This window comes from Sciurus carolinensis, chromosome 11 (genome assembly GCF_902686445.1).
Source record: "Sciurus carolinensis chromosome 11, mSciCar1.2, whole genome shotgun sequence".
Lineage (NCBI taxonomy): Eukaryota > Metazoa > Chordata > Mammalia > Rodentia > Sciuridae > Sciurus > Sciurus carolinensis.
Genome location: NC_062223.1, coordinates 73,712,916 through 73,740,481, shown reverse-complemented (window position 1 = coordinate 73,740,481; position 27,566 = coordinate 73,712,916). Strand labels below are relative to the sequence as shown.

The window sequence follows — 27,566 nt, the reverse complement described above, 5'->3', positions numbered from 1 at the left end:
AACCTAGATGCCCTTCAATAGATGAATGGATAAAGAAACTGTGGTTTATATACACAATGGAATATGATTCAGACTTAAAGAAGACTAAAATTATGGCATTTGCAAGTAAATGAACGTGTTTGGAGAATATCATGCTAAGTGAGATAAACCAATCCCAATAAAACCAAAGGCCAAATGTTTTCTCTGATAAGAGGATGCTGATACATATCTGGGGTGGTGGTCAGGAATGATTGGAGGAACTTTGTATTGGGCAGAGGGGAGTGAGGGGAGGGAAGGGGGAAAGGTGTTTGGAAAGATGGTCTAATGAGATGGACATTATTACCCTATGTACATATATGATTGCATGAATAGTATGACTCTATATCATGTACAAACAGAGAAATGAAAAGTTGTATTCCATTTGTGTACAACGAGTTGAAATGCATACTTCTGTCTTGTATAACTAAATAGAACAAAAAAAGCAGAATAAAATGTTAAGGCATATGGAAATAAGGAAACTTAAGATATGGTATTAAAGTTCTAATGACTTTCCAGTCACCTGAAATCATATAATATTTTGGGTTAGGAAGAGAATTTTCTTCTTTGTTCATGTCTAGAAACTTTTCCTTCATTATGAAATACATCATCCTCAGGGGATTTGGAGACAAGAGCTCACTTCAGCTCACCTAATATTTATTGTTAACAGTCCCCCAAATTTTTGATCTGGTAAATTTTACATGTAGATTATATCTAGATTTTCAAGATTTTGTGAATGTTAATCTATGCTTCATTCTTCAGATTGCTAACTCCATTCCCTAGACTTTGGAATGAATTAATGCTTTTTTAAACTTTTGCTATTATCTTACTATTATCCATAGTAAAATTAAACTTCATCAATTTATGATGACTTTTAAAAATATGTTAAAGAGCTAAAAGAAAATTCAAATGACCCAGGACTTAATACTCCAAGTAGCTATTATTAGCATTTGGATGTATTTACTGAATTACTTTCTATACAAGTGCATTCCATTTCAGAACTGTATTCCAGATTTAAGGGCAAAATTTTTATTGAATATTACAGCTTGATAATTTATCAGATACCTTTGTTGCAAATAAAATGAATACACCCTGATAATGTATTCCACATTTCTTCATTTACTGTCTTAAGGAGAATATTTAAAAGGTTTCCTTTTGGGTTTTATAAATAATGATTTCATGTATGTTCTTATATTTATTTCTGTTTCTGAAATTTTATTTTTATATAGAGATTCCAAGTTGAAGAAAATATATGCTTTTAGATATTTGATGCGATTTTGAAAATTCTTTTTAAGGGTGCCCACTTATCCTTCTATCAATCATGTAAAATAATGTTTTTGCCTTAATAATCTATAGACAGCATTCTTTGAAATATTCAGAGATTTAATACATGAAACAACTTGTTTTCTTGCAGTGGTAAACTTAGGTTAACTAAATTTTCATTGCCTTTCATATTACTTAGATTTCATGTTCTGGGCAACCTGAAAATTGTTCCTATTTATTCAGGAGTGTTGCTAGCCTGTGGGATGGTGTCCACAGAGATGACTTTGTGGTGATATGTAATGGCCTGACAAATACTCTTCATTATGTCCCCAGATCAGTCGGGCAATTAACGAAGTTGGAGTGTTGTTATTGTTGTCTCAGGGCTCTTTTCCACAACAGTCAGGGATAACCCTGTCTCTAATCTGTTTGGTTCTAACTCCATAGATGATGGGGTTGAGCATGGGGGGCACCAGAAGATAGACATTAGCAAACATGATGTGCACCACTCGGGGCACTTGATGGCCAAAGCGGTGGGTGAGGAAGGTAAAAAGGGCTGGAACATATAAAGCCAGGATAACACTGATATGAGAACCACAGGTACCAAAAGCCTTGAGACGGGCTTCACCTGAAGGCAACTGAAGAACAGCTCTCAAAATCATCACATAGGATATGCCAATCACAATGATATCAAAGCCAATCACAGAGAAGGCCACAAAGAGCCCATATGCACGATTGACGCTGGTGTCAGCACACACCAACTTCAGCACAGCCATGTGCTCACAGTAGGACTGGGGAATGACCTTGTTGGGGCAGAAGGGCATCCTGGAGATCATGAAGCAGAAGGGGCTCACCCACAACACCCCTCTCATCATCACGGCCGCCCCCAGTTTGATCACCACAGCGGTGGTGAGGATACTAGAGTGCCGGAGTGGGAAGCAGATGGCCACATAGCGGTCCAAGGCCATGGCCATGAGCACCCCAGACTCCACAGAAGAAAAGGCATGGATGAAGAACACCTGCGTGAGGCAGGCATGATATTCAATCTTGCGAGCGTGGAACCAGAGTATGGCCAGCATTTTAGGCTGTGTGGAGGAGGAGAGGACCAGGTCAGTGAGAGCCAGCATGGCCAGAAAGAGGTACATGGGCTGGTGCAGGGTGTGGTCAGTTCTGATGACGTGCAGGATGGTGATATTGCCAGTTACGGCCACAACATACATGACACAGAATGGGAAGGCGATCCAGAAGTGGGCAGCCTCCAGTCCTGGGATTCCAAGCAGGATGAAGGACACAGGATGAGAAGAGCTGTTTCCTGAAGCCCACATCAGGGATGGATACCATTTTCTCTGTTGTGAAGGTAATCTACTCTCTGCAGATGATAACAATCAAAGAAATTATTATTAGTTCTAGGACTTTTGATTCCACACTTGGTTGATAGGGCAGTGAGGCTCACTAATAACTGTTAAATAATAACTAATAACTACTCTTATAAGAAATAAAATTTTGCAACATAAAATGATGTTACTTGTTATTCAAAATGGGTTTACAACATACTAGCTGAAAGTGTAATTATTTCTTAGTCAATACTTTCTTAAATGTAGAATCTGCTAAAGGAAAACTATAATGATAGATAAAGTCAAAATAATTTTTGTCCTTGTATTCTTTACAACTAAATGATTGCTCCACCTTTCCCATCTGTGATTTTTTTGATCCCTTTCTTAAATTTCTTAGACAACATTTCAGGGTCAGAAGGTAGCTTAGTTTAAAGGACCATAGGAATTTATATAATGATGTTGAGTGATATCTTGGACTCCAAGACAATTACCATAAGGATTTGAGCTTCAGGATACATCATGGAAGATTTGTGCACATGAAATTATGTATTGCTTTTAGTATATGTCACTTTCTAGATTTGAAGTCAGAAAACTTCTGCAAAAGTTCACAATATAAACTTTTTAGGGGTTCTAGGTCACATGATTTCTATTGAAACAAATTCATTTAGCCATTGTAGTGCAAAAACCCGCCATAGCCATTACATATGTATGTGTGTTCCTGTATTCAAATACAACTTTATGTATGGAAACAGGCTGAAAGTTGGGTTTGTGTAGGCTGTTGTTTTCTGAGGGTTATCCTAGATCTTACATATTTCCTGAGGTCAGTCTCAAACTGTACCCCTAGCTTCTTAGTCTTGGTACAGAGTGAGAGTTTCATAAACTCTTGCTGAAGGAAATAACAAATGCCATTATCCAGTGGTAAAAGATTATTACCTGAATAACAATTTCATAGCAATATCAAGATAGATCCATCTTGAGCCCACTTTGAGTACATGACATTCATATCCGTTTGTCACACTGGATATGAGCACACTGAGCACCATTTCTGTGCACTTGCCTTACATGAATTGACTGTACTGTTTGATCCCTCTGGTGGATGCAATTACCGCCAATCCATAAGGACAAAGGTGACTTTTTTCATACCCAGTGCCTTTCCACTACTTAATCTTAATTATGGTAACCCTGTTTTGAAAGCCTTGTTCTTAACCTATGCAAAGCAGAAATACCTAGGCAAGAAGAATATAATTAACAAAGTTTCATCTTCCTATACTGAATGTTCACCCAAACTGTGCCTATAACTTCAGAGATAGGCCTAGCCTCTTTTAAAATTTCCTAGATTTATAATAGTATGAGAGAAATGGAAATCAGACTTTAGAAGTCTTCCTCTCTACCAGAAATTTTACCAGTCTGCCTTGACAAGGGCTATAGGTCAGCTCAAAGCAGAGGCCCCTCTCTAGGGCATGGCGACAATTCATACAGACACGTTCACACATACATACATACATACACGTTCACACACACATACATACATATATACATGTTCACACACACATACATACATACACGTTCACACATACAGACATACATACACGTTCACACATACAGACATACATACTGGCACCTAGACCTCAGTTTTGATTGATTTTGCCTGACCTATCTTCCCAATATTAGATTTTCTGCTGGAGTCAGAGGTTTCTTCCAGGCCCGCCTTTTGCCACCTGCATTTCACTCTCACATTGTGGGGACATAGTCCCTGAGCCTCAGTGCAGCTTAGATAAACAAACTTACATCATGCTCCATCCTGCACCAGATGCTGAAAAAGGTGTCACCTAGAGGTCCAGTTTCTCTAGGTGCATAATGATCTTTGATCAGCTGCTACAAAGTGAGTGGTTGGGACTCCCATACTGACTGAGTAAGGCAGAGCTGGCTGCCTTATATTGACAAAGGCAGAAATGAAGGGTTTTGTACAATTTTGTACTGAATTCGAGACAGATCTGCCTTTGGATCCTGGACCACTGCTCCTTCGCTGAACTGGAGACTGGATCAGTTCCAGCATTGTCTGCTAGCATCTGTGTCTTAGAAGATATCTTTATTGGTTTTTCCCATGAGCCTTGATGGAAGACTCAGTTGTTCTACCCTCCATGTGAGCAGTGACTCTTTCACAACCATATTTCAGCTGCCTACATGGTACAGCCTCTTTCCAAATCTATTTTCTGTCTTCCCCTCCATTCATACCTATGCTTCTCCAAATTATTATTGTAGAGACCAGAGCTCCCCTGTTAACTGATGTCTTTCAGCTTTCCTCACTGATTCTTCTGACTCTATCTTCCTTCTGACTTTCTTGCTTGGGTTGATGATACAGGAGCAGGGGGACCTTAGAACTACATCTGAAATGGGAGATAGGGTCCTGGACATAAGGCTATATTTTCTCCCTGAGTTTCTCCCTTATGTTCCCTGGAACCTAGAGTTTTCACTCTCAGAAATCCCTGTGCCCTCTCCTTTTGGACTTAAGAACTGAACACAGGCTGATTTAAGGCTACAAGTCACAATTAGTAGATACTGTATTGACCAATTATTAGGCATTTTTGTCCAGCATGTGAAGTTCCCAAACAAGAGCGGCACACCTTATTAGTTTGTTGTTGGGTTTAGAGAGGGAACTGTGCATTTCCTAAACTGAAAAAAAAGAACAATATAATTTCCCTTCTTGCCCAAAACTTCTGTTTCAAAACAGAAGGAAAAGATTAATTCTCATGGTGCAGATCAGTTAGACTGCAGAAGATATGGCTCAGCCAATACAAACCCCAATATAATTACCTATTCAACCTACTCTATCCTGCTATTAAAATATTCTTTTTTATCCCTCATTTCAGAAAGAATTGTTAGTAGCAGAATACATATTGAAAGCTAAAATTAAGTTATATGCTTTTAAACATTGGGTCTAGAATGATTCAATTTGAACTTCTGAATCCACATTTCTCTGTTCCTCAAGATATAACTTGCGAACCTTCCACATAGTTGAGGAAATTTGGTTATAGAACAATGTTCTCACCCCGAGTACAACTCAGCTTTCATCTGTGTGTATGTCTTGACTCCTGCTCTGGTACCCTTGGATTCTCTTGTGTAGAAGCAGTTGTACCCATTGGTCAGCTGTGTTGCTGAAGGCAGTGAAGTGACAGTGATAAACGGGCTGAAATCTTGCTGAAGAATAACTTTGGGAAATATGTACAGTGTTTTCTCGCTCTAGGATATCTGAAACTGAGGTGTAGAGCAGATGGGGTTCTGACGGCACCTCCTTCATAGAGAATTTGTGTATAGCAGCAGCCTTCCTACCTTTCTAGATCTCCCTGGAGAACAGAATGGGAGCCCTGATTCATCTCCCCGCCTCAGAGTGAAGTCCACCAGTCATGACTTTCTGGACCCGGGGCTCCCTATGAATCAGGCCTTCTGCACAGTACATGTCTTTGCCTTCCAGGTGCTTGGAGATAGTGAGTCCCTCTGTTGTCTGGGAAGGGAAGAGGTGCCCGTGTGCCTGTGGCACAGATAGTCACATTAACAACTCACCCTGAGCTCTGCTCTTTGACAAAGCTGAGTATGGCCAGGGGCAGATCTAAAGAGCCCCTGGGATTTAGCCTTAGTCAGAAACCTTAGATCATGGTCTATTTATAGGACTATGCCTAGTCTGTCCCTTCCCCAAGCATTGGTCCCCTCCCTCCCTCTAATTCCCACTGCTTTTATTCACATGGGTTCCCTCTGAGAGTGGAAGCTAATGCTGGAAACATTAACCCCTAACTTTCCTTTCTCCTCTGTATACAGGAATGCAAAGAGGGAATTTGAATGCATGTGCAAGCAGGTGCTTGTTGGGATTATATATGTGTGAATTTATCTGTATACATCTACATTTTGTTAGTGGGTTTCTATGTATCTATGAATGAAAGAATATTTCATGTAATTTGAATATGTTTGACATTTCATGTATGTTAATATGTGCATTTGAGAGGTATAATAATAAATATATATGTAAGGGACAGTACTTACAAGTGAGTGTATATATGTGTCTAAGTTTGTATATAAGTGAAAGAATGGGGAATTATTTGCTATAAGTATGCATAATTAGCAATATAATCATTCTGGGAATGAGTAGTCACTCAAAGCACATGATTTGTGTAGGCACAGGCCCTGCTACATACCTGAAAGTGTGAGATGGCACATGGGCATGCATATATATGGGTATGTATATATAAGAGGTATGGGCTTGATGGAGGTGTTGATAATCTATTGGTGCTTCACCTTAACAAGGCATCCATGGTTCCAAGGCCCCTCACTTCTGAGTGTGTGCTTATCCGGAGTGGGAATTCTGATGAAATATTGTGGTTTGGATGTTTTGGGTCCCATGAAAGCTCATGCACAAGACAAATGCAAGAAAGTTTAGAGGTGATGATTGGGTTAGGAGAGGTATAACTGAATCAGGGGTTGAATGCACTGATGGATTAGCGAGGAGGTAAATATAGGCAGGTAGGGTACAGTTGGTGGAGGCAGGCCACTGGGGACGTGTCCTTGGGGATTATATGTTGACCCCCATGAGCAGAGCTCTCTCAGCTTCCTGTTGTCATGACCTGAGCAACTTTCCTCTGTCATTTCCTTCTGCCATGATTTTCTGCCTCACCTTAGACCCAGAGCTATGGAGTCAGCTGACCATGGACTGAGACTTTTGAAACTGTGAGCCAAAATGATTTTTGTCTCATGTATGTATTTCTTGTCAAATCTTTTGATCACAGCAATGAAAAACCTGACTAAAACACAAAGATTCCATATTCATGTTTGAAAATTTCAGAGCCTTGAGGGCCCTCCTCACTAAACATGGATAGTTGAAGTCATTCATAGCTCCTTGTCTTTGTCAATCCCTATGTAGGACTGCTGGTGTTTCCTTGTATATTGTTTAAGAATTCTTTGATTTCTTTTATTTCATCTTTGATGAAGTGTCTAAGGAATATTTGAGAAAGTAGTTTTTACAAATAGAAAGAAGAGATTAATTCTCAGAGTGAAGAGTCATCAGACTTCAGAGGATACACCTCACAAAACACAAAATACAACATACACTTTCAGGAAAGATAACACAAAAGCTGCCATTGTTATCAAGTTAACATTAATGGTCTTATGGTAGATTAGGATCATCACACTCAGATATTAAAGTTCAACATAATAAAATCAGGGGCACAACTAATGTTTTTAGGGAGTCCATGTTTACAGAAGATATTTACGTTTCTTCTGTATTATGGATTAGGATGCCATCATAATTGGAAATTTTATTTTTATCTCTGATTGCAAATTATTATTCTTTCATTGTTTCATTTAACTTTAGTATATTAACCCAGCTTAATGAAGACTAACGGAAGTTCTTGCCTCTTGCTATCTGTTTTCCTCCTTCTTTTCCCCCTTCACGATACTTTTTCCAGGCCAAGCACAGACGCCATCACTGAGGGACCCCGCCTGACCAAGCACCAGGGGCGGTGCCATCACAGGTAGGTCTCAGTCACAGAGCAGGCTGGTGGGTGAGTCAGAACACCTGCACCGGGGAGGTAGCAGGCAGGTAACCAAGCAGCCTGCCCTGCAGAGCTAGGTGGTCAGTAGCCAGCCGACCCAACCACCAGGCCAAGCACAGACACCATCATGAGGGACCCTGCCTGACCACCACGCCGAGGTCTGTTGCCACGTGGAGCAGGCCAGCAGTCTATCCAGGCTGCTCGCATTGCGGAGCTAGCCAGAGGCTTCTTTATAGGCTGGTGCAGGCATTTGAATTATTCCTGAGGGTGTGGCCATCATCATTGGAAGGGCAGCTCCCTTCCTGAGAGACCCAGGAGTTGAGGAGGTATTGAGAGACTCGGGACCAACTCAGAGCCACCGGGTGAGACTTTCCCAATGGTCAGGTTTCCCGGATGGGGCAGTAGTCCCGAAACACAGGGAACTTGAATTACCTTAACTGAATAAGGAGGACATACACAATTTAAATAGATCAATTTCATGTAATGAAATAGAAGAAGTCATCAAAAGCCTACCAACAAAGAAAAGTCCAGGACCAGATGGGTTCTCAGCCGAGTTCTACAAAACCTTTAAAGAAGAGCTCATTCCAATACTTCTCAAAGTATTTCATGAAATAGAAGAGGAAGGAACCCTCCCAAACTCATTCTATGAAGCCAATATCACCTTGATACCTAAACCAGACAAAGACACATCGAGGAAAGAAATTTCAGACCAATATCCTTAATGAACATTGATGCAAAATTTCTCAACAAAATCTTAGCAAATCACATACAAAAATATATTAAAAAAATAGGGCACCATGATCAAGTGTGTTTTATCCCAGGGATGCTAGGTTGGTTCAACATTCGGAAATCAGTAAATGTAATTCACCATATCAACAGACTTAAAGTTAAAAATTACATGCTTATTTTGATAGATGCAGAAAAAGCATTTGATAAAATACAGCACCCCTTCATGCTCAAAACACTGGAAAAAATAGGGATAGTGGGAACATTCCTTAACATTGTAAAGGCCATCTTTGCTAAGCCCATGGCAGATATCATTCTAAATGGTGAAAAACTGAAAGCATTCTCCCTAAAAACTGGAACAAGTCAGAGATGCCCTCTTTCACCACTTCTATTCAGCATTGTCCTCGAAGCTCTAGCCAGAGCAATTAGACAGACCAAGGAATTAAAGGGATACAAATAGTAAAAGAAGAACTCAAACTATCCCTATTTGCTGATGACATGGTTATATATTAAGAGGAACCTGGAAATTCCACCAGAAAACATTTAGAACTCTTAAGTGAATTCAGTAAAGTAGCAGGATATAAGATCAATGATCATAAATTCAATGCATTTTTATACATAAGTGATGAATCTTCAGAAAGAGAAGTTAGGAAAACTACCCCATTCACAATAGCCTCAAAAAAAATAAAATACTTGGGAATCAATCTCACAAAAGAGGTGAAAGACCTCTACAATGAGAACTACAAAACACTAAAGAAAGAATTAAAGAAAACCTTAGAAGATGGAAAGATCTCCCATGTTCTTGGATAGGCAGAATTAATATTGTCAAAATGGCCATACTACCAAAAGTACTATACAGATTCAATGTAACTCCAATTAAAATCCCAATGACGTATCTCACAGAAATAGAGCAAGCAAGAACAAAATTCATTTGGAAGAATAAGAAACCTAGAATAGCTAAAGTAATCCTTAGCAGGAAGAGTGAATCAGTGGGTATTGCAATACCAGGCCTTCAACTATACTACAAAGCAATAGTAACAAAAACAGCATGGCATTGGTACCATAATAGACAGGTAGATCAATGGTACAGAATAGAGGACATGGACACAAACCCAAATAAATACAATTTTCTCATACTAGACAAAGGTGCCCAAAATATGCAATGGAGAAAAGATAGCCTCTTCAACAAATGGTGCTGGGAAAACTGGAGGTCACTATGCACCAGAATGAAACTAAACCCCTATCTCTCACCCTGCACAAAACTCAACTCAAAATGGATCAAGGATCTTGGAATCAGACCGGAGACCCTGCATCTTATAGAAGAAAAAGTAGGTCCAAATCTTCAACATGTCAGTTTAGGATCAGACTTCCTTAACAGAACTCCCATTGCAATAAATCCAATCCAATAGGCAGTGACTTACTGGGGTTGCTTTTATACAGTGAAAATCACTATCAGAGTTTTCTCAAACTTAATAATCTCTATTTATTTTGTAAGAAAACTAAGGATAGCCTTGCAGATCTGTTTTGTTTTTACACTATAGATAATGGGGTCGAGCACAGGGGGCAGCAGCAGGTAGACATTGGCCATCATTGAATGGACCACTTTGGGGGCTGACTGACCATAATGATGAACCACAGAGAGGCTCATCATGGGAATGTAGAAAATAGCTACTGCTCCAATGTGGGACACACAGGTGCTGAACACCTTGTACCATTCTTCAGGGGAGGCAATACTGAAAACAGAGTAAATGATGAATGTGTAAGACAGGACAATGCATGGCGTATCTATCCCTGTGGTCAGGATCAGAGCAACTAATCCATAGATGTTATTGGCCCGAGTGTCTGAGCATGCTAATGTGATCACATCTGGATGGTAGCAGTAGGAGTGGAAAGGGGATTCATTCTACAGAAAGAGAGAGGCATAAGGAGCACATGTAGTGGTACTATTAAAACAACAGCATGGATAATCCCTAGGAGACCCATCTGAATGATCCTGGAATTAGTGAGAATTGTAGTGTATCTCAGAGGGTCACAGATGGCCACATAGCGGTCAAAAGTCATAGATATCATAGATACCAGCACCCCAGATTCCATGGAAGTGAATCCATGGAGAAAAAACATCTGGACAATGCATCTGTCTAGGCTGACTTCATTTGCACCAAACCAGAGGATACCCAAGGTTGTGGACATTGTGGAAAGAGTCAAGCCCAGATCTGTGGCTGACAGCATGGAGAGGAAATAGTACATGGGCTCATGGAGACTCTGCTGGGTGCTGATGACTAACAAGATCATGCTGTTCCCAGACAGGGCAATGGCATAGAGACAACAGAAAGGAATGTAGATCCAGGCGTGTGCAAACTGTAGGCCGGGAATGCCAGTCAGTGAGAAGGCTGGAAATCTGGATGTCAAGTTATTGAGGATGTTCATGTTGTCCTGGATTTGTATCATTCCTCTTCACAGTGCTCATATCCTGTAGAAGTAATGAATTATATTGTCATACAAAACATTTAGAATTATTTCATTAAGGGAGTTATCTAAGGTCATAGTATCTCTATGGCTGAATAAACCAAGTAAAATCATCATAATTTATCATTCATAATTAGGGACATTTAGCAACGATATAAGGATTTTTAGCATTAAACCCAAGGAAAATATGTTCATCTAACTTTCCAGTTTTAGAATAACTATTTTTATAGCCTTTTAAATTCCATCAGATTCTATGAAGATAGACAGTTAAGAAATATCAGAGCCTCTGGATGTAACTCCATGGTAGAGTGTTTGCCTAGAACACCCATGGTCCTGGATTTCATCCCCAGAACCTCAAAAATAAAAAGTAGAAAGGTAATATCAGTGCATTCTATTTGGAATGTACTGTGGTGTAAAATAAGTAAGAGAAATCCACTTACTGACATCCATACGTTTCAAGAGTCCATGTAGGTATGAATTTTCAGGCACAGATCTCCAGTTTTTGTCAACAACATAGTTTTAGAAGTTATCATTGTACATGGATTATTTTTATCCAACAACACTGATGGATATCCTCAGATGGCAGATTATTAAGAGAAAACCAATGAAGACAGCTCTGTACAAATTTTGAAAAAGATTGTATGCATGAAAGTCAGATGAGACTAGAACCTTTTGAGGAACTTTACAAAGCAAGAGAACATGGTGATGTGACTGGTGCTACATAAACTACGTTGTCCAATTGCTAAACAGTCAATACTGGAGAAGATTCAGAAAGTCAAATATAGCTTAGAGCACATCCTAGAAAAAGCAGTTGAATTTGAAAGATAAAATAGAGAAACCTGCCATCCTGGCTTAAGGAATGAATGGAAAAGTAAGTAGTGTGAGGTTGATGTATTTTCTCCTGGTAACTTAGCAGTAAAACAAGGAGAGAAATAAATCATGACTAACGAGGCTATAAGAAGATTTCTAAAAGATGGAAAAGACTTAATGAAGTGTATAATTTTAAAAAGTAAGGGCAGCAGATAGAGATTGAAACTATAGAATGAGAAGGATTCATTGACAATTGAGTTCTGAAGACATTCAGAGCATGACAGTAATTAGGCCTCAAAAAATGAGGATCTTCATTTCCATCAGCAGTAGAGGAGATACTGGCAAATTGATAGTTTGGTGGAAAGTCATGTGAGGGACTTGTCACCAATGTCTACCTTTATCTGTGAATCACAAGGGGAAGGTTTCCTGCTGTCCAGGAAGGATAAAGTGATAGATGCTGGGCTGACAATAAGGTAGCAGTTTTCAGTAGACAGGAAATGAGAACAATTGGCTATCTAGAAAAAGAAATGTTATGGAGACTTATTTAAATATAATTCTAAAAATAATTTTAAAGTAATAGATTTACATTGTTACATCAATTACAGGTACACATAAATTCAAAGTACAGAAATATTAGTTATTATAATGCTAGCACTTTAAATGAAGCATTTAAAAAATACTAGGCAGCAGAGAGTAAAGTAAATCTACACGTTACCATTTATTTTCATGGTAGTTTTCTGTAGTTTCTGTTAATTTTCTAGTTCCCTGGAATTTCATTCTATTTTCACTGTACATTATTAGATAATGTTATATCATGGTACACCCTGTTTTCTGACTTTTCAGTATGTATGTTTGCATATTTGTGAATAGAAAGCAATCAAAATGAAAAGTCAATACAAGGAGCACTTCTACCTTTTTATCAGCTGCAGGTGGAAAGAGGAGCCTTCTCTGTCTTTGCTAGCAGAAAGGGGATAGACTAAACTTGTGGAGGCATGAATTTTATAGTAAGTTGGGATTGAGCTGTGGGATCATCAGTAAGATGTGGATCTTCTTTGAGCAATGGTCAAAGAAACACTGAAATCCATTTCTCCCTTTCTATAAATATAGGACTGAGCTTTGAAATCTCTGAAGGATTTTTGTCACTACCTCAAGTGAACAGAGGTCTCCAGAGATAATTGAAATGGAAAGAAAAGTCAAAGGAACTAAATTATCCATTCATACTCAGCTCTCCATATCTATATATTCTGTATCAGTGAGTTCAATCAACCATAGATGGAAACTGTTTGGAAAAAGTGGCATATCTGTTGAACATGAACAGAATTTTCCTTATTATTATCCCCTAAACACTATAGTATAAAAACTATTTGTATGGCATTTTCATTGTATTCAGTATTAAAAGCAACCTGGAGATGATTTAAAATATACAGTGGGATGTGCAAATGCAACACCATTTTATATGGGATTAAAGCCTCTTTGCATTCAGGTGTACACGGAGGTCATATAACCAGTTCCACATGAATATTGAGTGATGACTATAAATGGAAAGGCTATTGAATTCTTTATATATTCTGAACATTAATCCTCTATTGGAAGAATAGCTAGCCAGGATTTTTTTCATTCTATAGGTTCTCTATTCGCACATTTTAAAGTTATTTGCCATGTAAAGGTTTTTTTCATTCATGCCATCCCATTTATTAATGCTTGGTAATATTTCCCGAGTTTTTGGAGTTCTAGTGAGGAAGTCATTACTTGTGCCTGAATGTTGTTGAGTTGACCTTACATTTTCCTCCAAGTAGCTGCAAAGTTTCTGTTCTAATTACTAGGTCTTTGATTCACTTTGGAAAGTTTAGACATTGTTCTTGATGCTGGGAAATAGGAGGATGCTTGTCATTTTCTCTTAATTTTAAGTATTTTGGGAAGATAGGAAAACAAACTACTGTTGACTGGAATACATATGGTGACAAAGAAGCTTAAGAAAAATTTGCATTCCAGTCTCCTAGGCCTATATAACAATATTGACTCATAAGGTCGATGATATGTCTATTCTCAAAACAATCTCATTTCAACCAGAAATGGATCAGCTCCTGATTTCCTGATATATTAATTTGGCCCCACTGCGCACCTGTCTGGAGACACTGCAGTATATGGAAAATACTGATGTACATGTGTACTTGTTCTCTTACTTGATATTTTAATGGAGTTCTAAGTTCAAGATGCAGGATTGTTGGGGACGTTTGGCATCCCTTGTCAACGTGGGCTGTTGAGTAATAGGGCAGACTTCTCAACAGCCCAGCTATTCTAGGTTCATAGGAAAGAAGATCCACACCAAAAGATTGCATTTCTCCTTTATAGAGAAGACAGACACTGAATGAGATTATTGTGTTTGCTTGGAAAACAATATCAATTTGGTCCTAATTTAGACATTTTTGAGTGATTTCTGTTTGATTATTATACCTATGTTCTCTTGCTAGAAATTTCAATGTCAGAAAATCTGAGAGGTTCAATTCAAGTACTACATAAGCCCCCCATGGAACATTTGGACAGGTAGTTGAACAACAAAAATGGACTGTGAGCAAATCATGGTGAGTAATTTGAATGATTGTTAAAGAATGAGAAGTCACCACTGTTGCCTTGAAGGATCTAATATTCTTAATGAGGTTTATACTCGGCTGATCTGATAAGGAAATAATGAAATGGTTTCTGATTGCCTCCTTATACTCAAGCCTCTGTGTAATCCTCTCATGTGTGCAGGTAGTAATTGTGACTCTCTTGTAACCAACAGGATATAAAGATGGTGATGGATCTCAAGAGCATGCTTGTCATCCTGACTTTGGTGAAACAAGCTGCCAAGTGGGGCAGGCAAAGCCTGAGGGCACACTCCAGCCATCCATCAGCCAGTAGGTAAATGTGGCCTTCTGCAGACAGCATCTAGTGAGAAATTGAGTCCTTCCATCAACAAGTACTGATGGAATTCTGCTCAAAACCATGCAAACTTGGAAGCCTGTTCTTCTCCAACTAAGGCTGAAATGAGACACCAGTGTTATTTAAGAACACAACTAAGCAGTACTAGGCTTCTGACATAAAATTCTGTGTGTTTAAGGCACTACTTAATGGTTTAACAAAATGTAGCCTGGTTGTTTTTCAATACCATGCCATCTCTGGTTGCTATGGACATAGAAACATTAATATGCTGAGTGACATTTGCTCCTTTCCCAAGTGATATGTCATGATTATTCATGTGGGTTTTAAAGAGTTGAAGGCAAAGATTGAACTTTTACCTTGTGTACATCAATTAAAATACTCCAGATACATCTCCATGAACATACATGTTCATGTTCATGGAGAACAAATAAGGTTCTATTGATTTATAAATGAAATTTTGAGAGCTAATCACTTAGATTCAGTAAGCTGCTCTTTTCTTTAGTGCATCAGTCAATGATTTATCAAACATAAGTGCTGTCCAGCCAATGATATAGAATAGGTTCAGCAAGATTTTTTTTCTTTTTTCTTTTATAATGGCTCATAGAGTAAATATTTTAGTTTTTCATGTCATGTAATTCTTATTCTTAAGTACTCAACTTTTTGTTGCAGCATGAAAATGGTCATCAAGAATACTGAGTGGATATATGGCTAGTTCCAAAATTAAGTTTCATTCACAAAATCAGGAATGGGGCCAGATTGGGCAGTGGGTTGGGTCATAATTTGCCAATCTTGATCTACAACATTACTCGATATCCACTGCTACCCCATCCCAGTAACTCTCCTCTCTTTCACTTTGAATAATTACTATCTTGATTTCCCACATCCAGATTGCCTGTATTCGTGATTTCCTTCTATTTTACAATAAAATACAAACATACAAATGGAATAATACATTATTTGCATTTTTGTGTCTACCTCCTTTCTTGGTGTGTGTGTGAGATTTATCCGTTTCTTGTGGTTCATTTTAATTCTTGTAAGTGAATCAATATGCCCAGAATTGTTGATTCTTCTTTTTCCTAGCACTTCAGTTACGTTCAGGTTTTTGTTATAAGTTATTACACTGCTATGAACATTACACAAGGTTTACAGAGTTCATATATAGGCCATTTATTTCTGTTATATTCTTGGAGTGAAATTGCTGAGTTCTTTGGGATGTTGCCAGACTTTTGTGAAAGAGTGTAGCAATTTGCCTTCAGGTCAGCAGAATATGAGCATCCCTTTTAACCTGTCTTACCGGTATTTAGTTTAACCAGTATTTCTTATTTATTTTATTCTCCTTTAGTTATGTACAACACCAGGATACACTCTGACATCATCACAAATGTATGAAACACAACCTGCTCCAATTCATTCCCCAGTGCTTTCCTGGCCGCTCTGTTCCACTGCTTCCTCTTCAATTCATTTATAGTTTACTTTCCAGGACCCACCATGCCACGTCCTTGCATGCACACAAGGAAGTTTGTTTAGATTATTCCACTCTCCCTTTTTCTCACCCCTTCTTCCTCCTCCTTAATTCCCTTTGTTTACTCTACTAATCTTTTCTCCATTTTGATGGAATCTCCTCTCCTTTTTTTAATCTTTCTCTCTCTTTCCTTCTCTTTTTAAAAAATCCTCCTGCTATGAAACCAACCTAGGTGCCCTTCACCTAGATGGGTGATGGATGGATAAAGAAAATGTGGTATATATACACAATGGAGTACTACTCAACCATAAAGAATGAAATTATGGTGGAAATGAAATCTGTCATGCTAAATAAAATAAGTTGTCACAAAAATCAAGGTCGACTGTTTGCCAGTGACTTTAATGCTACTAGTTGTCTATCTGATTTCTGTATCTGTCCTCATTTTCCTTACTAATGATATATACCTTTTCATATGTTTAATGGCATTTCATAAATTTTTATAAAGTTTCTCTTGTGAGCATTTCCTCAATTTTCCATTAGCTCTTTTGTTATTGATTTATGCAGTTACTTTTATATACAGCACACAAGTCTTGTTTCCAATTTTAAAGTCTCGAAAGTGTCCCTCGATAAACGGAGTTTCTCACTATTTTCTGTTTTTCCTAGAGTTTTAGTATCTTACAATTCCATTTGTCACTTGCTCCAACAGCTAAACTATATTGTCCTGTTATTTTTAGAAGCTTTTTAATAAAAATATTGTCTTCCATTTGATATCAATTTTGTTGATGGCTTTAGGTGGAGGTCAAATTTATTCTCTGTTACCACCATTTCACCCAATTATCCAACTCATTGGTATATACCCAAAGGAACTAAAAAACAGCATCTTAGAGTGACACATCAATGTTTATAGCAGCTCAATTCAGAATAGCTAAGCTATGGAACCAACCCAGGTGCCCTTCAAGGTGAATGGATAAAGGAAACGTGGTATGTACACACAATGGAATATTAATCAGCAATCAAGAAGAATGATTTGGTGAAACTTGCTAGAAAGTGGATGGATCTGAAGACTATTATGCCAAGCAAAATAAGCCTATCCCCAAAAAACCAAGTCAAATGTTCTGTCAGATATGTGGATGCTAACACACAACCAGAAGGGGAGGGAAAGAATAAAAGTTCAATAGATAATAGACAAAGAGGAATGAAGGGAAGAGAGGGAGGACAGGAATAGGAAAACAGTGGAATGATTCTGACATAACCTTCTTATGTACATACATGAATACACCACAGTGAATCTCTGTGTCATGTATAAGCAAAAGACTGGGATACTACTTAGAATAAGATGTAATTCATATTCGTATAAATAAGTCAAATTGTACTCTACTGTCATGTAAAACTAAAAGAACAAAAATTAAAAAAAAATCTACAGTGTATGCCTCAAATATATATTCATCTATGTCTATAAACATATAAATTGATTATAGATGTGTACAAACACACACACACAAATATGCACACACTACATAGGGATGCTGATAAAACTATCTGCATTTCCTTTTAAATAAATAATGAAATAGCAGAAATAAATTTAGTCTTTGTTTGTAAATATACACTTAACTAGGAAATTTCGTGGAGGAAATCATGTTTTCTTCTTGGCTCTATGGTTCAATGCTTGTAGTAAATACATTCCATACATGCAGTGTGTCTGTTTTGGGTAAAATGTTTTGCCTCACTACTCAGTTTGTCTAATTGTGTTCTCAAACCACATATTGTTTTAAGAACTGCAGCCCTATCAGAAGGCCTGGTATCAAGCAGAGTGACACTTCAACTTTATTCTTTTGATTTCATCATGGATTTTAGACACATCCACCCACATCCACAGAGATATTTTTGAGGTTCTGGTGGAATTGAGCTGAATCTATAAACTGACTTTGAAAGATATTTCCACAGCACTCAGTACTGAATTGTCTAATGAGTTAATGTGGTTTATTCTTCCACTTAGCAAGGATTAGTTTAGTTTCAATGATATATATATATTTTATTGTAAACAAATGGGATACATGTTGTTTCTCTCTTTGTACAGAGAGTAAAGGCATACCATTTGTGTAATCATAAATTTACATAGGGTAATGTTGATTGATTCACTCTGTTATTTTTGCCCTTCCCCCCACCCCTCCCAGCCCTCTTTTCCCTCTATACAGTCCTTCCTTCCCCCATTCTTGCCCTCTCTCCCTAACCCTAACTCTAACCCTAAAACTAACCCCTCCCACGCCCCATTACGTATCATCATCCATTTATCAGCGAGATCATTCTTCCTGTGGTTTTTTGAGATTGGCTTATCTCACTTAGCATGATATTCTCCAATTTCATCCATTTGCCTGTAAATGCCATAATTTTTTCATTCTTTATGGCTGAGTAATATTCCATTGTATATATATGCCACAGTTTCTTTATCCATTCATCAACTGAAGGGCATCTAGGTTGGTTCCACAATCTGCCTATGGTGAATTGAGCAGCAATGAACATTGATGTGACTGTATCTCTGTAGTATGCTGATTGTAAGTCCTTTGGGTATAGGCCAAGGAGTGGGATAGCTGGGTCAAATGGTAGTTCCATTCCAAGTTTTCTAAGGAATCTCCATACTGCCTTCCAGAGTGGCTGCACTAATTTGCAGTCCCACCAGCAATGTATGAGTGTACCTTTTTCCCCACATCCTCGCCAACACCTGTTGTTGCTTGTATTCTGGATAATCGCCATTCTAATTGGGGTGAGATGGAATCTTAGGGTGGTTTTGATTTGCATTTCTCTTATTACTAGAGATGTTGAACATTTTTCCATATGTTTGTTGATTGCTTGTAGGTCTTCTTCTGTGAAGTGTCTGTTCATTTCCTTAGACCATTTATCGATTGGGTTATTTGTAGTCTTGGTGTTGAGTTTTTTGAGTTCTTTATAGATTCTGGAGATTAGTACTCTATCTGAAGTATGATTGGCAAAGATTTTCTCCCACTCTGTAGGCTCTTTCTTCGCGTTGCTGATAGTTTCCTTTGCTGAGAGAAAGTTTTCAATGATATTTTATAGATTTCAGGGTAGAGGTGTCTTACACTTAGGTTAAGTTTATTCTCTGATATTTATTGTTTTTGATTAACATCATGTAAACCGTTATATTTATTCTCCTGTATATTAGTGAAAATAAGAAAAATAACTTTTATATGGTAATAAAGTATCAGAGATCTTGTCATACCTTGATTTAAAGTATATAATGGGTCCTTCTTATTTCTATGTAACCTATTATGTTCTCTGTATATAATATTTTATTTCTTCCTTCCTTTCCATTTATTCTGTGTGTCTGTGTTTTATCTTTTTCTTGGTCCTCTGTAATGTTGAATAAAATTGGTTTATAAACAAGTTTATTACACTTTAGGAAGTGATAATTTTCTCATTTTTTGAAGTTTATTTAGAGTCAGATCTTACAACTACAAACTGAAGTCAATTGTTCTTTTAGTTCCTTGTTTCCTTTCTTCTTCTCTTCCTATATCATTCTATCATTCCAATCCTTCTTCTCCCTTATTTCCTTCCTTCCTTCCTTCCATCCATCTTTGGATTGGAAGACAAGGTGGATATAATGTATGGGACTATTGAAAACTTATTATACTTCTTTGGCTGTTTTTTGTTATAATGTCAGATATCCAAGTACTTCATATTAATTTTCAAAACCATCAGTGTCAAGGTATTTAAAAATCATTTTTATACCTTTAAAAATCACTTCAGAATATGTAATAATGTCACGTACATCTTCATGCCCAATGTTGATTATATATACTTTTGCTCAATTATAATTGATCATTCTTATCTCTTAAACTTGTTAGTCTTTTAGATGAATTTGCATTTCTTTATTCAAATGATGGAGATAGATTTTTTTAAAAAAAATGTTGCTCACAGCCTTTCCCTTTTTCCTAACATAGCTGTTTATGGCTAAAAACTTTTCTACAAGCAGTTTTGGCTGTATCTCCGTATATTTAATATGCTGTGGAAGAAAGGGCATGGGAGAAAAAATGTAAAGTCCTCAAGACAGGAATGACACAGGAAGTGGTGAGACTTCATCTGTGCAGGGTAAAAGGCGGAAAGGCATCATAGAACCTACCATGGATAATGAGTCACAAACCTTTATGTACATGATTATTATGCCAATTCTACCTACAGATTGTTTTCTATTTACCATGTTTTCTTCAAATATCATACCTTTTCTGGGGATATTAACAAGGGCAAAGCTAATACTATTTGTAGCAAATTCAGAAATGCTATTATGTTACTAACGCCAATGTACTACACATTGTTATAGAATGAAAAATAATAGATGTTTCATAATCTCTCAATTTTGCCTCTCCCTCTATTCATATTTCTTATAGTTTGTAAGGGGAGAAAGAGGAAGGCATTCAAAAACTGAATAGTATACTTCACCCTGGAAGTAAGTACACTATATTACCAAATCTTTCTTCTCCTTTGAGCTCTTAGAATCCCATGATCTTTATAATTTCCTATTGAATAGTTTGGTAACTGAGATTCTGCTAGAAACTTTAGCATCCTCTCTCAAGACCAGTAGATCACCATGTCACAACTATAGAATTTCTACAGGGTTCTCATGTGTAGAAGGTCTACATATAACTTCTCATAAGACTGAGAAAATTATTGTATGACAATAAGGGACTGAATATTATTTCAAGGTAGCCTGAACTAATAACAGAGGGACAACAGAAAAAAATGCTACTTTTAAATGATTGACTCAAATTAGAAGAATGAAAGGAGAATGTTTTTATCTGGAGCACGATTGTTGCTTCTGAAGAAGGAGTCCAATAAAGCTTCTCATTGATTGATCATTCTCCTTTTTTTTAACTTCTGTACCTCAGAGAAGTTTAGCCTAGTACAAAAACTCTTCCAAAACCTCATGTATAAGTTCTCTTCCCTCATCGCCATAATGCACAGCAGTTACTCTTGTATGTTGACTGCATGTGGTACAACCAGGAATAACTCACAACTCAGCATTTAATACCAACATTCCTACCATGATCTTGTGGACTTTGCTTGGTTTCCTGCCGTTGACTCCCATGGTGGTTGAAAATGCGGTCAGGTGTCCATGAGAGTTGGAGGTTATTCTTAGCAAAGTACCACCATCTCAGCTCCATTTCCTCTAATTTTCCCCATCAATTCAGGATAGTCCTGCTGGTCCTTAATGGCTAAAACTGCTTTGACTTAGGATGAGGCAATATTAAGTGTGTGAAAAATGTGTTAGAAACCAAGGGACTGCACTGCTGAATGGATGAGTGCTACTGTGTTTCTCTTCTCCTGGGCTGGCTCCACAGATCTGGAGAACCTGCTTAGCAGTTTCTCAGGCATAGATATATTTGAAGTTTGGCTCCTCTGAGAAGCATGGATGCTCAATGCAGATGGGTATGCCCTCACCAACTCACTGTGCCATTTCTCAGCAACACCAAATCTCAAGTCCCAGTTTTCTTTCCCAAAGATTTTTCAAGACTGACTTCCTTCCACACCTGGATCTCTGACCCTCTTCCTTTTGAACACACATGCTCTCTTAGGGAACTGCATGCTCCTGTTAGAGGTCATTCTGGAACGCAGCATCTGAGAACTTAGGTGAGTTTTCCATTTTTCTCTTTGAAAACTGATTGTTCTGTTGGAATCTACCTAATCCAATGACACACTCTGCGGCTCTTTTTTTTTTTCAACCCCACATTGACCTGTATTCATTGTTTGACAATAAAAACAGCAAAAGCAACAACACTCACAAAGCACCCATTTATTCATGTTCTATATTTGCAGTTTTGTGTTCATGATTTTGTTCAGTGTGAAGCATAATTCTTCAGCATGTATACTCAAGATCTTAATTTACAAAGGAAGAAATTAGGAATTATAATATTAAATACCTTGCTTAAAATAAACTCTATGGAGTTTGATTCTGAGTCTGTTGAGTCCAAATCCTGTGTTCTTCACAGATTGATATGCTGTAGCTACATGCAGAAGGTGCAGCTACTGACACTGCCTAGTTTGACCCCAGCATAGTTAACGGATACACCATACACTGAAAAAGAAATACGCTGGACCAGAGCTGTGTGCCCTGGTGTTATTTAGTATGTGAATTCCCAGCATTCCTACACATTTAGAAATTAAGGACTGGATACTCTCTTTTTAATTTATTTTTAATTGGTGCCTTGTAGATACAAATAAAAGTGGAATTCATTGTTCCTCTCCTTTCCCAATCCTCCTCTCTACCCTTCTTCTTCTTCACATCATTTGTCCTCCCTTCCTTTTACTTGAGACACTCCCATTTTTTTCAATTCTTTATTTCTCTATAGCTTCCACACATAAGAGAAAACCTTTGTCCCTTGATTTTCTGTATCTGACTTATTTCATTTAGCATGATGTTCTATTTCTATCCATTTACCAGCAAAAGACATAATTTCATTGTCTTGTCTATTGGCGAGTTGTAATAGAGAACTGCTTTAGATTCCTGTGAAATAGCTATTTGCACTTTATATTTAGGCAAAATATCTAGTTTGATATGTGAGGATGCTGAATATAAATTAGTAAGGGTAGAGATTGTTATGTGTCTGTGTCCACTGTGCAAAGTTTTAAATAAAAATGATTTCATGATGTGTAGATGTAGGTATGTATTCTTCTGAAGCCTTTTCTCCTTCATGTGTCTTATTAGGTTGAATTAAGTACTCATGCTTTATTCCTCTCTAAAGTTGCAATGCTTCTGGGGTCTCTGCTTCCACAGTATTAGAAGAGGAATCCCTTGAAGATGCTACTAGAAAATTGCTAATTATATTCAGATTTTTTGATTTGCTATAAATCTACAAATATTAGTTTAATATAGATTTTCTCAGTATACAAATTGACATTTTAAGGGGAGCCATTTTTTCTTTCTTTTTTTTGCTTCTTTTCATATTATTTAATTTTTTAAATAATTATTTTTAAAATTTTTTACAGATCACATTTTGATTCATTGTACCAAATGGGGTACATTGTTTCGTTGCTATGGTTGTACATAATGTAGATTCATACCATTCATGGAATCATGCATGTACATAGGCTAATGATGTCTGTCTCATCCCACCATTTTTCATGCCCCCCTCCTCTCATTTCCTCCTACATAATCTAAAGACTCTCCATTCTTCTCTCACCCCCACCCCCACTTCCATTTGGTATCATCATCCACTTATCAGGGAAAACATTCAGCCTTTGTGTTTTTGGGATTGGCTTATTTCACTTAGCACAATATTCTCCAATTCCATCCATTTATTTGCAAATGCCATAATAATATTTTTCTTTATGGAAGGCATCTTTTCCTGAAGGCAAAGTATACCTTTGTAAAGGAAAGAAAATCACACTTAATATGTTTCCTAGGTTCGATCAAAGATTTATTGAGCATATATTGTGTACTACTTACAGGTTTAAAATTGCACTGAATGTTGAGAAATATTTAAGAAGAATGCATACATAGCATAACAACTTACCCTATGAAATATACAATGATCCTATACAGCTATTTTTTTTTTTATTTGCAGTGCTGGAGATTGAACTCAGGACCTTGTGCTTGCAAGGTAAGCACTCTACCAACTGAGCTATAACCCCTGGCTCCTATACAGCTATTTCAATAGGTGAGTATATAAGTATTGAAAATTAAAATGTACACCTATATTTAAGAAGCAATAAATGGTAAAATAATTTTATTGAGAGTTTGGGGGATTCACAGAATGTTTGTGGGGTCCTCCTGCTTCATTTTGGAATTCAATATTTTTGACAATATTTCATACTTGAAAATGAGTCTCTCATCCTATCTTCTTTTTTCCAGAAGAAGGGATGCCATTGGTGTTTGGGGAAGGTATAAGCAATGATTATTATATGATAGAAAACAGGGTCATGGTTCTCTTCCTTAGAATGGGGGCTATGTATGAGAGAAGACAAGGCGAGAAAGGGTGATAATCCCCAATGGGAACACAAATCAGATTTTGGAATATCTCCCTCTACCTACTGTCTCTGTTCCTACCACAAATGAACTATACACATTTCTCCATGTGCTGCTAGAGAATCTCTAAGAATTGTAGTTCACCATTCTAGTTTATCCATGCCCATTATGATTGATTCAGTGACTACACACCATCGTCATTATGATCACCATGTTTAATAGTTCTTGACAGTTGAATATTGTGCTAAGGTCACAAACAACATAACTCACAGTGAGGTCTCCCTTCAGAACTTTGCATAAAAGTTTCTTTTCTGTTTCTAATTGTAGTTGAACTGCCACCTCCCAGATTTAACATTATAGTGGGTGCAGAAGCCATGAATATATTTATTTACATTTATGTGCTTGTTCATTTATATATTAGTGGTACTGGAGATTGAACCCAGGGCCTTGTGCATGTTAGGCATATGCTCCACCACAGATCTACATCCCCAACCACTTTATATTTATTTTGAGAGAAGGTCTTGCTAAATAGCCCACTCATATCTTGAATTTGCAATCCACATGCCTCAGCCTCACAAGTTGCTGGGATCATGAACCACTGAGCCTAGCTCAATGTACACTTTGGAAACTAGTACTCCAACATATAGGTTGTTTTCCAGGGATTCTCAATCTCTGCATCTCAAAATTCAACAACTATGTCTGGAACACCTCTCTATGCCTAGCCCTGATAAACCTGGGGGATGCATAAATAAGCAAGGCACAACTTATGTCCTCTAGAAGCTTGGAATCCATCCCAGTAGGCAACAAGTTACAAATGCTGAAATTTTCAAGTCAGCATGGTAATGATGTTGGTATGAGGTGCACTGGAGATAGAAAAGTGGGGCTGACAACATCCTGGCCTACACAGCTTGGGTCATTCTTGGATTGCCACCTGCAGACCTCTGATTTATGAGTTTATGGGATCAATTTTATTTCTGGTAGAGGACTTCAGAACTCAGAATTTGAAGGTTTGCTAACTTAGTTGTCAACCCTTAATGCCTTCATGGGATACTTGAATTCTTGCCTTCATTATTTCTGATCAAGCTCCTGGCAGGTATTATAGGTACACTACAAACAGCTACCTTACTTCTCTAAATGTAAGCCATTCTCTTTGATCATTACCTTTGAAATATTGTCCTAAAAATGCTCTTGCTTTGTACATTCACCAAATTTTACTCTTAGTGTTTAAAATTATTCTGTCTTATTTCTTCTCCTGTTAATTTCCTAAGAGTAGCATTCTTCACCTTCTTGTGACTACAATTTTAGGATAGCACAAGACATAAGAAATAATGAATTGAGCAATTTCATCATTCTGTGTTCTCTGTTGTATCCACATTTCCTGGGTTCCAGATTTCTTCTGTGTCAGACTCCCATTATGGAACACCCTCACAGAGTTCTTTGCTTTGACTTCTGCCCTCCTCATTAAATTTTGTTTGCAATCACTCCATCTAGAATCACTCCATCTATGTATATATATACATATATATATACACTGAAAATACAAAAATATTTACTAAATGTTGAATAAATGAAAACATGATAAATAATATCAAATAGGCAGTGATCTACCAGCGTTTCTTTCCTATAGTATAAGTAACTTAGATCAGTTTTTTCTCAAAAGTAATAATTCAATTTACTTTGCAGGGAGCAGACGAAGGATAGCCTTGCGAATCTGTTCTGTTTTTACACTATAGATAATAGGGTTGAGCACGGGGGGCAGAAGCAAGCATACACTGGCCATCATTGAATGGACCACTTTGGGTGCTGACCCACCATAGCGATGTACCAAGGACAGGCTCATCAGGGGGACGTAGAAAATAGCTAGCACTCCAATGTGGGACACACAGGTGCTGAAGGCCTTCTGCTGTTCCTCAGGTGAGGCAATACTGAGGACAGAGCGAATTATCAAAATATAAGACAGGACAATGCATGGCATATCTATCCCTGTGGACAGGATGAGAGCAACTAATCCACAGATGCTATTGGCCCGAGTGTCTGAGCATGCTAATTTGATCACATCTGGATAGTAGCAGTAGGAGTGGGAAAGGGGATTCATTCTACAGAAAGAGAGAGACTTAAGGAGCAATTGCAGTGGTAATATTAATATCACAGCACGTGTAATCACTAGGAGACCCATCTGAATGATCCTGGAATTAGTGAGAATTGTAGTGTATCTCAGGGGATCACAGATGGCCACGTAGCGGTCAAAAGCCATAGATACCAGCACCCCAGATTCCATGACAGAAAATCCATGGAGAAAAAACATCTGGACAATGCATCTGTCTAGGCTGACTTCATTTGCACCAAACCAGAGGATACCCAAGGTTGTGGACATTGTGGAAAGAGTCAGGCCCAGATCTGTGGCTGACAGCATGGAGAGGAAATAGTACATGGGCTCATGGAGACTCTGCTGGGTGCTGATGACTATTAGGATCATGCTGTTCCCAGACAGGGCAATGGCATAGAGACAACAGAAGGGAATGGAGATCCAGGCGTGGGCAGACTCTAGGCCAGGAATACCAGTCAGTGAGAAAGCTGGAAATCTGGATGTCATGTTATTGAGGATGTTCATGTTGTCCTGGATTTGTAGCATTCCTCTTCACAGTGCTCACATTCTGTAGAAGTAATGAATTACAGTATTTTATAGAAATATTTAGAATTATATTGTACTAGATAAGGTCTCTATCATTGAAAATGCACTAAATTAAATTATAATTTCTCTTCGTGTTTGTAAATAGCGACATTTAGCAAAGAAATCAGGATTTTTGTTCTTAAATGCAATGAAATATGTTTATATAACCACCCATTTTGAGAATAATTATGTTGATATTTATAGCCTTTTAAGCTCCTCCTGATTCTATGAATAAAGACAGATAACATCAATACCTTAAATTTTTAATATATTGTATTGTGTGATGAGTGAGAGAATCCACTTAAAAACATCCATGAATCTGAAGTGGCCCTGTTGGTGTGAATCTTCAGGCAAGGATCTTCAGATTTTACGAGGAATGTATAAT

General features: G+C 37.7%; 2 protein-coding genes and 1 pseudogene across 2 annotated transcripts; all 3 read right to left on the bottom strand.

The window, feature by feature from the left end:
• Positions 1 to 1,655: 1,655 nt before the first annotated feature.
• LOC124960193 (olfactory receptor 52R1-like) lies at positions 1,656 to 2,600 on the bottom strand. Its single transcript, XM_047518814.1, has one exon. The coding sequence runs from the start codon at positions 2,598 to 2,600 to the stop codon at positions 1,656 to 1,658; it is 945 nt and encodes a 314-aa protein (XP_047374770.1).
• Positions 2,601 to 10,358: 7,758 nt separating this feature from the next.
• LOC124960074 (olfactory receptor 51F1-like) lies at positions 10,359 to 11,323 on the bottom strand (annotated as a pseudogene).
• Positions 11,324 to 26,182: 14,859 nt separating this feature from the next.
• LOC124960095 (olfactory receptor 51F1-like) lies at positions 26,183 to 27,142 on the bottom strand. Its single transcript, XM_047518651.1, has one exon. The coding sequence runs from the start codon at positions 27,140 to 27,142 to the stop codon at positions 26,183 to 26,185; it is 960 nt and encodes a 319-aa protein (XP_047374607.1).
• Positions 27,143 to 27,566: the final 424 nt, after the last annotated feature.